A 12,043-nucleotide genomic window follows, 5' to 3' on the forward strand; every position below is an offset into this window, starting at 1 on the left:
AACACAGAACAAATAGAATTTTAGGAAGTCTTAGCATTTCTTAGAAAGAGAATCCAAAGGTTTGTAGTGACAGAAGCAATTTTAATATGTAAAAATTTAATCCCTTAGGCTGTTCTTTTAATATATTAATGTTTTTATAATATATTAAGAGCTGAATTGCGTCAACAGAAAGCCAAACACTACCTTATTTATAGGTTTTCCAAGGCAGTCTAAGAACCAGAAGTTCAATAACTACATAAACACCTGCATACCTACTTCCAGCTCTTCCTCTGGCAGAAGTGATCAGTCAAAATTATGTGGAAAAGGCCAGGCTGACTCATAATCCATACCATTCCTGGCACTTATACTTCCTGGTCTCTGATGTATTGATACTATCTCACCTGGCAAGTGTCCAGTGTGCTACAGAAGCAACCTTTTCTAGGACAGAGACTCTGTCTTACTCTTTTGTATCCCCATCACCAAGCACACATTAGGGTGACCAGAGGTCCAGCTTTGCATACAACTCTTTGAGTTTTTGTACTGAAAGTGCTGCACCCTGGGAAACTACTCAGTCCTGGGCAGACCCACATATTCAGTAATCATCTTATGGAAATGTGAACAAATCAATGAATAAAAGAATAAATGATGAATATGGAGTTAAATGAAATGAGATTACTAGAAAAAGTTATACTTTTTGGCCTTTGCTGCATTAAAAAGAAAAAAAAAAGACAAACTAGAACAAGTTGCCATCGCCTTTAAACTTAGGGGATGCCAAAAGCTCTGGGCTGAAGATGAGGAAGTAGAGCCATAATAATTACAAGCAGAGATAAGGCCCTATTTCCTCCTTAGTATGCTTTTCACTAGGCTGCTCCCCTTGGCTGCCTCACATTTTTAATGTGTGTTCTGCTCATGAAAGTTTTCCAATACTAAAGAGAATGTTCTTGAACTTTGCAAGGCCATTTCCTTTTAACTGTGGCATATGTTTTATATTTTCATCTTTGTTTTCACAAGCAGATGAAATGTTGATGAGCTAACGTGTATTCAGAAATACTTGTTCTATTTCATAGAAAGGTGTCTTCAAAACACAAGTTGGCACAGAGCTACAGATAATTGCCTCATATTCTGGCCCAGGGAAACTTTACCTTGTTTTGGTGCAGAAAGCAACTTCAGTACTTCACAATAAGTTAGTCTAGGATTTAGGTTACAGGAAATATTTTCAAAACGGTCTGCCTGAATTAACAAACACACAGGCAAAACCCTTGATGTAAGGTAGCTATATAATCATGTAGGGTAGCTATATAATCAATCACCCAAACCAGGACCCTTTCAAGAACAGAAAGGGGGGGCACTATGAATAATTTTGCTGAGACAATAGGGATACACGGGACTGCCAGGGGAACCAGGTCCAATGGCCCCCTTCTCCTTACCCAGGAAGAAAGTCAATTCAGTCACACATCTCTGTGGGCCAGCTACAACCCCAAACAACCTGAACGCGACCAGCACATACTTGCACTTGCCAAGGCCCAGCCTCCTCCGTGAATGTAAACAACGCTGCGTTTCAGCGGCTCTTCTGGCTTTGCAGAGCCTTCAAACACTCTGACTTCCACACCGTCAAAGTCAGTGTCTGTTACTTTCACCTGAGCAGATGACCATGCGCTTTTCTTGCCAAAAGAAATGATGATGAAGTTCAGCGCGAGCAGATGATGGCTGAGGCCCAGGTAGTGTATCAGGTTACTCTGCAGGATGAGGGGGAATGAGGGAGAGTGTGTGTCAGCTGAGTTATCACCTGAGCCACACTTACCAACCCTTCAGTATTCCAATTCTTACAAGCAATTGCCGCTGCCCTTGAGGACTCACTGGCTACTTTTTTTGTCTGTTTGTTTGTTTTGTTTTTTTGTGTTTTTTTGCAGTACGCGGGCCTCTCACTGCTGTGGCCTCTCCCGTTGCGGAGCACAGGCTCCGGACGCGCAGGCTCAGCGGCCATGGCTCTGCGGCATGTGGGATCTTCCCGGGCCGGGGCAAGAACCCGTGTCCCCTGCATCAGCAGGCGGACTCTCAACCACTGCGCCACCAGGGAAGCCCTCACTGGCTACTTTTAATACAATAACAAATCATATTTACCCTTCGTTTTCAGAGCTTCGAGAGAGTATTTTCATCTGAAAATATCAGAGTAAATCGCCTTTGATCTTCAGATAGTCTCTGAGAGGGAAATGTGTCATCAGTCTTATTTTATCAAGAAGGTTTAGAAATTAGCTGAACTTGCCCATTTCGCTGGATAAATGGCAGTTCTGCGACTCAAACCTAGAAACTGTGAATTACAGGATTCAGTCCCTTCCCCCGACCCTTGCCCACCCTAAATCAGCACATCACAGTTCCAATAACATACTAGGAACTAGGAAGAATACTTTATTTGAATACAAATAGAAGAGAGGAGAGGTTTATATTTAAGTATTTTTAAAGTGTTTTTAAGCTTATATATTTAAGTGTGTCTGGTTGTTTTGAGAGTAAGAGAAAGGAATGAGTGTGTGAGAGGGAAGAAGCAGAGTGAACTGCAGTCCTGACAGACCAGCTCAGACACAAGCAGGAGCTTTGCAGAAATGTACAAAGAACATGCAGGCTGTTGTCTCTTCCCTTCCGAGCCCTGAGGGCATTGAGCTCTGCATTAAGTGTTCACAGGAAGTTATCTGGTTGGAGAGGAGACCCAGGCCATCCACCCAGCAAAGACCCTGTGGAGTGTATTCCCTCTTTCTGCTTCTTATACAAGCTCTTCCTATTGAGTACACTTATAAAACTGACCTCCCTGCGAGACCTACTGGCCATGTTTCAAAGTCAGAGAATTAGAAGCCATCTGGAAGCTGGTGACAAGTTAAGGCAGAGAGGCCCAGAAGTGTCACAGAGTGATTAGAAACCTTCCCGGCACAGGTGCGTGAACTCAGATACTGTATCGCCTAGTGGCTCTCAAACCTTGAAGGGGAGCAGCTGGAGAGTAACAGTGCCCTTCTGTAGAATATGAAACAGAACACTGATGATTAGTGAAATATTTAATGCCTTCATAAGATCAAGAAAACAGTGATACTAATAGAAATGAGAACTGTATGCAGTCTGCAATACACCACAATACAGCTTCCCAGCATGTACATGGGGCACACTGGTATGCCTTGAAGAGGATACAGATGTGCTGTGACACTGATCCCCTCAGCCCCTGGGCAGCCAAGTTCCTGAGCTGTTTACCCCTATGTCCCATATAAAATTGTATACATGCACCCTGCTGTGAAGAGTTGGAAAGACTGCATTATAAAACCATTAGCGAGTGTTCATGAAAAACAAGAACAAGAGGCAGTTTATCTAACCATGAACAGCTTTTCCAATAATTCTACTAATATTCATTTGTTGGAAAAATAAGCAACAGGAAAGCAAATGAATATTAAGAAAATAATTCAATTTCTTTATGTACAATTGACCAATTTATTGAAAAAGTTAAAACAACTGTTAACGTTCTCGATATGAAACAAACAAATGTGAGTGTGTGCACGCACACACATACAGAGGAATCTAACCACAATTAAGGGTTTAAGGTCTTTGGCAAATTGGGAAAAAGCAATCATCACTTAAGTTTTGTGGTAGCACGTCAGTCTAACTTGGGGAATATGGAGATCTGCCAGGGCATGGCTGAGAATGTATTTACTAAGATTTCTAGAGTTCACACAATAAACCCTTGTCAATTAACAGAGTACACGCAAGATCCATTCCATTTCTCGCAGGCCAAGTAGCTTGACAGGCATCAAATAATAAACTATGAACAAAGAAATGGCAGGCTTGGCTCTGTTACTTTCTGAACTACATTTTTTGTTTTTAGTTCAATGAAGACTTCATTGAATATATAAGACAAATCATATGAGTCTCTTCAATTAAAGGAAAGCTGTAAAACAAGTGAGTTGTCTTTATAAGGCAGATTAGAGAAGAGTATTCATTTTCACAGAATCCACCCCTGGTTTCCTCTATGTGTATTGCATGCTCTGAGTGCATGCAGACTTGCCTCAATCTGCCCATACCTTTCCAGAAGCACCTCTGCTGTATTAGCTGATGAGCACTTGCATTAATAGAATTTCTGAACAACTATCTGCATTGTTCACAACATTGACAGGGTGGTGTGGGAGCAGAAGTGCTGATTGGAGGAGAGATAGTTTGTTTATGATGGAGAAAAAGATAAGCAGATGGGTGTAAGAAAGGCTGGATGGGTGGGAAAAGAAGAATCCAGAAAGGTGTTAAAATAAAGTTGTGCTAATGTTTGGAATTGTATTGATAAATTAGAGAATGAAAAATCATTATCCTACAGACAATACTGACTTTGTTTCAAAATTTGAAAATGAAGAGAATCAAGCAGTAATCTGTCATTAACCAATCTATTGTTACTATTATTAATAATAATAGTTATCACTGCCTGAGTGCCTACAGTATGAGGAGAGGTTGTTGAATTCTGGCTACAATTCTGTTATTTTCCTCCTTGTGAAGAAGGGAGATGAGAAGCTTAGAGACTAAGTAACCAGTATAGAAGCTGGATTCCTGGAACCACGAGAGGGCTGCAGGACATACAGAACTACCCTAGAGATGCTGGTTGAGAACAGTGTGGGCCCAGGAAGCTGCTCTGAGTCCTATCCAGGATAGGATGACATTCATATGTGCATGTGCTGTCATGTGGCATGATAAAACTGTGAATGGTATCTAACTTTTTTCCCTAACATCTGTTTCTCTTAGCTCCTCTCACTACTCCCCTCCCATCCTTACTGTCCAACAGGTAAAATCAGTAGCCAAGCCTTTATGTAGTTGTTACTTCAGGGAAGGGATATGAGGACAAATAGCAAAGAAACAGAAGTGTCTTCCTGCTTTTGATTTTCAAAAGCCTATATCCTTTGGAGAATTAAAAAAGACATTGATTTAGGAGATTACATGAGTAAGAAGTCTCCTAGAATAGAAAGTGATTCTCCGAGCTAGGTGGTGGAAGAGGGAAGGAGAAATTATTAGAGATGAAATGAGGAATGAACAGATTGATATCTGAGATCCAATGAAAAAAGAACCTTGGGACACAGCAACCCTCAGATACATCTATGGAATCGGAGAGCAACAGACATGTGCCCCATGCCCAGACAGAACCGTGGAAAAAGGCAAGACTCTAGGGAAGAGTGACCGCAAGGTATGCTTAGGAAGGTGGTGCCTCAAATGGCCTCAGAGAGCCCCTCAGGCTACAGCTTGTGCAGGAGCAGCAGAATGACTCCATGTGTCCGAAAAGGCATAAAAATAGGAAGGCTGCATGAGTGTCTTGCAGATGGGTCTGAGACAACTTCTCCATTATCCATGGCCCACTACATGTTCTCAAGGGTCTAACAGGAATAGAAGAGAGCACTAATGGACCTGAAGGGCTCTTATAAATAAGAACAAAGGATATTCCAGGGCAAGTTGCAGGAACCAAACACCATGGACCAGGTGGAACATGAATGTGGGCTAAGGATGAGTACCCAGATGGCACCCCCATGCATTATTCATCAACATCACATGAGACACTTCAAAACCTAAAAGAAAACAGTGATGGGGGAATACCTAAATTCACTGGAATTAAGTTCTACCTAAAGAATGAAAGCTCAAAATATAGATCAAGTTATATTTATTGCATGCTTGAGTTTGTGAAATGAGATTCAGATCCACCCAAGAAACATTCTCTAGTTAACAAAGTTTCCTGAAACCTATTTAGAAGTAGCTGGAAAACTCCAGTAGCACAAAGAAGCAAGCCAAGTGTTAAAAATTTCGCAGGTTGTGAAATGACCCAGTCTTGGCTAGAGGAAGTACTCCAGGGCAGTACTAGAGGTCTTAAAACTTGCCCCATAACCATTTCAGGCTCTAGAAGGGAATTCTACCTGAGGAGGTGGAAGGGATGAAGGGTACTCATTACACCTCAGTAGAACCAGATACAGCAAAATAGGTGGCCACTGGCTCCCTACCCAGGTCTGATGACCAAAGGTCAGAGGACAAGCAAATATCAAAGGCAGCCAAGCAGAATCTATACTCTGCTTATTAAAATATGTTCATTTTTAGTTTATGAATGGGGTTGTTCTCTGCTAATTCATTCACCATACAAATTAGAAAATCTATTCAATGGGCAGGGAAACTTAAGGGGGAGAAAAAGACCATCTTCTGGAGCTCAGGGAAACAGAGGAGAGCCAAGACTTGTAAATGAATAGCTGATGTTAGTTAAGCAATACAAGCTTAGTAAGAGAAGCCTAGATAAAGGGTTGCACAAGCCCAGAGAAGGAAGGAATTACTTGTGTCTGTTCGTTCTGGGATGAAATCCGATAAGGCATCTATTCTGAATTGTGCCTTAATAGAAGACGAAGTGCGAGTAGCAAGGAAAAGGATAGGAATCCAAGATGCCAATGTGTCGGGCAAGTGTTATAATTCAAATGCCTATGGGAAGAAAAGCTAAGTAAGGCAAGTGTAGGCAGGGAGAGCCGGCAATAAAAGGCTCAGTCTAGGAGGCAGGTAGGAAGCCAAAGTCAGCAGCACAGACTGCAGACTGAATACCTGGTTAAAAGCCCAGCTCCCCCGCTTTCCAGCAGTGGGGTCTTGGGCACGTTCCTCACCCTCTCTGTGCCTCAATTTCTCATCTATAAAACAGAAATGACATACTAATTGGTTCAAAATACTGTTGTGAAGCCTAAGAAAGTAAAATCCCCTAGAACAGTGCCTGGTACATAGCAAGGCTTCTATGAGTTGGTTATCGTTACTGTCACACCTCTGATCTGGAAGATCACTGCATGAAGAAATGGGAGCCCCGGGACAGATAGCTCGATGTTTCCAGGGAAGCTGAGACTATCATTTTCTCCCATTGTGTACATTTGTTATTAGGACCCCAATGATCACCAAACTCTGAAATTACTACAGGTGAAAACGATGTCAAATAGTTATTTCTAAAACGTTCATCTGTATGCTCATGTCAAAGTGGGAGGGAGAGGTGGGGAAAAGCCATAGTACACTGATATTCCATACACATCAATAACTTAGCATGTGGTCAAATTTCAACACGAACCAACCACATTAAATAGTTAGAGCATCTATTATAACTCACTACCTGCTTCGTTTCTCACATTCAAAGTTTTGTATTCCATGCCAGTGGTTTCCCAACTTTTCCAGTGACGGCCATTTCATTCTGTCAAGCAGCTTTTAAATTCTCCCCTCCAGATTCTGCTCTATTCCTGCCTATTACAGGAAAAGAATTTCATAGAACACTTACCTGTAAGAAAATTTATGGTCACATTTTTTTAAACATTGTAAAGTTTGAGTATACTTTAAAATGAAGATTTATTTTTTTTCTATTGGTGCACAAATTATATGACTTTCACTTAAGACCACTGTACAGATCACCTGTGATTCACTAAGGCAGCACTTTTGTTCTACAAACAACCTCAATGTTTGTGCCAAGAAACTATCAAAAGTCAAGTAACTATAATTCAACAAGTGTTAATTAGGCACCTACTGTATGTAGAGATTCTGCTACATGTTACAAGAATACAAAGATGGGTGAAAGATGGACTGAGAACTTAAGTAGCTAAGAATTTAAATCTTGACTGACTCCCGCAAATTTCCATCTGTCCTTAAGTTTTCACAGTTCTCCGAACTTTCTCTAAGACTTTAACTTTTAAGGGAAATCCTCTGGTTTTAAAGCATTGATTCAGATTAATTTTTTTTTAAGTTGCAGACCAAACAAAACTTGCCTGCAGGCCAAATCTGGACCAAGGGCCACAAGCTGCAACTTCTGATGTAGAGGATGATCCAGTCTTACTGCAGGTGCAGCTGGAAAGGTGGTGGCAGATGAAATGCTCTTAGTTGTTAATGGTTAAACAACAAAGATTTTGGACATTCTTTTTAACTTTTTATTTTATATTGGAGTATATTTGATTAACAATGTTGTGTTAGTTTCAGATGTACAACAAAGTGATTCAGTTATATATATAAATGTATTTATTCTTTTTCAAATTCTTTTCTCAATTAGGTTGTTACAGAATACTGAGCAGAATTCCCTGTGCTATACAGTGGACACTCTTTAATGAGACTATATTCTGGGAAAAATTATGCAGCTGAGGTGTACACAGTAGACTGGTGGGAGAAGAGACTAGAGGGCAACAGCTATAATAGTTTGGCAATTGTCCACAGGAGAGAAATGAAGGTCTGCCCCAGGAGAATATAGAGGAGGGAATATATTCAAGAGAGATCACTGAGACGGACTTGATAGGCCTTGGTAACTGCTCACAGAGTAGTATATGGGATCAGGTAGGCAGGCTGGTAGGACACAGAGAAAGGAATGAAAGATCGTGGAGGGTCCTCACTTGAAGTATGAGAAACAGAGAACACAGGCAGAACAGTCAGGGAAAGTAAGAAAAGTTCCATTTTAAAATTATTCCATTTAAAGCCAATGGGACATCTAGGTAGATAGGTCCAAAAGACAGATAGCAAATGCAGGGTCAGAGATTCAAGGAGGTCAGACCTGGAGGAAGAGCTCAGAGGTAACTGTTAACAACTCAGACAGTAGTAAGACTCAGGAGATTTAGTGGAGACAGAACACAGTGACAAAGAAATAGACCAGGGAGGAAAACATTCTTTGACAGGCTGAAAAGAAGAATCTAGAGGGAGAAATCCAGAGAGTGGCAAGATGAAAACTGAGAGTGAATCAGAAAGTAAAAGTCAAATTTGGAAGAATTTTTTAAAAAGACTGATTATTTGGCAATTTGAGGGAGCTAAGGACTAAAAAAAATGGCCATTAATATAATTAGGAAGTCATCACTACTAGCCAGGAGAAGTTTTAGGCACATTGCGGAGACATAATCCAATGATTTCAACAGCCTCGTCATTGCTAGCTCTGCATTCCGACTACTGCTCCCTTAAAGATTTAATGGCTGTACCAACCTTCTGGCTTTGTCAAGATCTTCTCATGCCTCCCATTCCAACCTGCAGAGAATTCCTGTGTTCATGGTTGCTCAAGCCAAGTGGTAAAAGTGTCAGGCCAGGCTAAGTGATACTCAGGAATTACAGCACCATATCAGTCTTCCTCACTCATGTGCAAAACTGGTCTAATTCCCAAGCTTTGTGTTAGGCAAATCTAGAAAACTGGTTAGGAGCAAAGACTAGGAAGCTTGACTGCCTAGGTTTGAATCTTATTTTTACTACATACTGGTTGTATGCTTTAGTTAATGTTCCCATGCCTTAATTTCCTCATCTATAGAATAAAAATAAAATGCGAATAATAGTACTTAACAGAGTTTTTCTGAAGATTAAATGAGGTAACATGTAGAAAGCACTTAGAACAGTGCCTGCCACATAGCAAACACTACGTAACTATTAATGATGATGATTACCAACTCATAATTAATATTGTGAAAGTGTTACTTAGTTTTTATCCCACAGAACAAACTTGACAATATTTAGGTCTAACTTACTGTTAATTAAGACTAACTAGAGTATTTAGAGAATGTTTGCTTAATTTATTAAAATTTACAAATTAAATGTTTAGAACAACTTGACTTGCTTTTGGCCATCAGTAATTTTTATGTTAACTTGTAATTTATGGTTAACTTGTAAGATCCCAGCATATCTTCTAATGAATTTGAGATATTATAAAGTTCTCCAAAAACTCTAAGTGATTTTTTTAGTTCTCTTTGTAATAAATATATATCATATAGAACTTGTAGAAAGAGAAACACTGTTAGCATCAGAACCTTAAAGAAATTGCAAGTGACCTGGAAAGAAAAATTAGATTTATAGGCTCATTTCAGAGATGGAAGGGGTAAGAGGGGGTGTGTAAAGCGTTGACCAAGAAGCTACTGGGGGGTTTCCCTGGTGGCGCAGTGGTTGAGAGTCTGCCTGCTAATGCGGGGGACGTGGGTTCGAGCCCTGCTCTGGGAGGATCCCACATGCCGCGGAGCAACTGAGCCCGTGAGCCACAGCTGCTGAGCCTGCGCATCTGGAGCCTGTGCTCCGCAGCAGGAGAGGCTGCAATAGTGAGAGGCCCGCACACCGCGATGAAGAGTGGCCCCCGCTTGCCACAACTAGAGAAAGCCCTCGTATAGAAACGAAGACCCAACACAGCCAAAAATAAATAAATAAATAAATAAATTAAAAAAAAAAAAAAAAAGAAGAAGAAGCTACTGGAATGGCCATCCTTCAGAGAAAGAGACCCAGAGGCAAGACTGAGTGCCCAGCCCAGGGCAAAAAGAAAAAAAAAGGCAAAGCTATCCTACAAATGTGAAGGACATGAAGTTGTGACACAGTCAAGTTCTTACATGGGCTGATTCCAATCCAACCTCGCTTTTGGAGGCCGAATAGAGCTAATCACACATTTCTTCTAATGTTACACAATTCAGCCAGCTGGCCAGTGCTCCACCTCTGAGAAAATGGATAAGAGATTGAATGGATTCCTCACCACTGGAGGGAAGCTGCCTGGGAAGCTGGAAAGGTAATGCAAGGTAACAGAATCAGGTCCTAGCCCTGCCTCTTACCAACTTTGTGGTTTATGCAAAGTTATTATGTCATTTTGAGCCTCAGTTTTTTCCCCGTGTGTTAACAAAATCAAATCTTATCCCCTTTCATTTGGTTATTGTGAGAATGTAATTAAAACATCTGGCACATAGCAGGCATTGGTGTATCTTACTTTATTCCTTTAAGCCAGTGGTTCTCAAAGCTGGAAGCATATTAGAATCACCTGGAAACTTTAAAAAATTACCAGTGCCTGAGTCCCATTCCACACCTATTAAATAATGATCTCTGGGAATGTGACCTAAGGCATGGGTATTGTTTTCAGCTCTCTAGGTAAATTCCTAGAGGAATTCCTTGCATACATAGCAAAGTTGAGAATCACTATGTAAATCAACAAATTCATTCGACCAACATTTAAGTACCTATTTGGTCATGACTGTTCTACGCATTGCGGGTACAAGGATGAACAAAGCACAATGGCCTATTTTTGAGGAACATATAAACATCCTAGACATAATAGATGGGAACATCCTAGACACAATAGATGATTATGATATGATGTAGAAACTTAAAAAGTAGAGATATGTACCTTAAAGTACAAAGGTATGTATCAGTATAAGCAGCTTAGGAGAGAAGAGACAGAGTCGGCCTCATCTGGTCGCCTGGAGATAGTAGCAGCTGATTGAAATGAGTTTAATGAGCGATCAGTAGGCTGGTGAAGGAGAGGAGGGTGGGCAAAGGCACACAGATGTCTGTGGTTGTGGGGCATGTGGGCTACACTTCAGTCTTCTGCCCATCAATCTTACTTTGCTTTGCAAGTGTTCAGTATCACCCTCATCCAGTAAGGATAAGAAGGCATCAAAGTCCTCTTTCCTAGTCCCACCCAGATTACAAGGATAAAAATATCCCTTTATTTGCTGGGGGTTGGATCTCTAATCTAACTCAACTCTGACGAAAGGATGGGGCTCTGCTGGCAGGCTTCAGGCCACGTGGTAAATTGCACCAAAGAGGGAAAGTCCATTTGCTCAGGGAAAGGAGGAATCGTAAAGTTGAATGAAATAAAAATGAAACCTTAGGGAACACCATCCTTTAGAGGGATAGCATGCAGGAGAGAAGAATCGATCATTAAAGGATCTCTCCTCCACCCTCAAAAGAGGAGGAAGTAATTATTATCATGGCAAGAAAAAAAAAAAAGACTGGAGAAGTTCAGCCGGGCAGAGAGTTTCAAGAAAGAGCAAGCTGTTAAATGCCAGCAGAGGGACTTCCCTGGTGGTGCAGTGGTTAAGAATCTGCCTGCCAATGCAGGGGACACAGGTTCCAGCCCTGGTCCAGGAAGATCCTACATGCCGCAGAGCAACTAAGCCCGTGCACCACAACTACTGAGCCTGAGCCCTAGAGCCTCCTGGCCGCAACTACTGAGCCTGCGTGCTGCAACTACTGAAGCCCATGCACCTAGAGGCCGTGCTCTGTAACAAGAGAAGCCACCGCAATGAGAAGCACATGCACCAAAACAAAGAGTAGCCCACCCCGCTCACCGCAACTAGAG

General features: G+C 41.3%; 1 protein-coding gene across 1 annotated transcript in view; it reads right to left on the bottom strand.

The window, feature by feature from the left end:
• Positions 1-12,043, bottom strand: part of NCEH1 (neutral cholesterol ester hydrolase 1) — a 64,253-nt gene that overhangs the window by 17,459 nt on the left and 34,751 nt on the right. The window contains exon 2 of the mRNA XM_060100042.1: positions 1,487-1,715. Coding sequence (XP_059956025.1) covers positions 1,487-1,715 — 229 coding nt within the window. The remainder of the gene's footprint in view (positions 1-1,486; positions 1,716-12,043) is intronic.

The sequence above is a fragment of the Mesoplodon densirostris genome, chromosome 5 (genome assembly GCF_025265405.1).
Source record: "Mesoplodon densirostris isolate mMesDen1 chromosome 5, mMesDen1 primary haplotype, whole genome shotgun sequence".
NCBI classification, from domain to species: domain Eukaryota; kingdom Metazoa; phylum Chordata; class Mammalia; order Artiodactyla; family Ziphiidae; genus Mesoplodon; species Mesoplodon densirostris.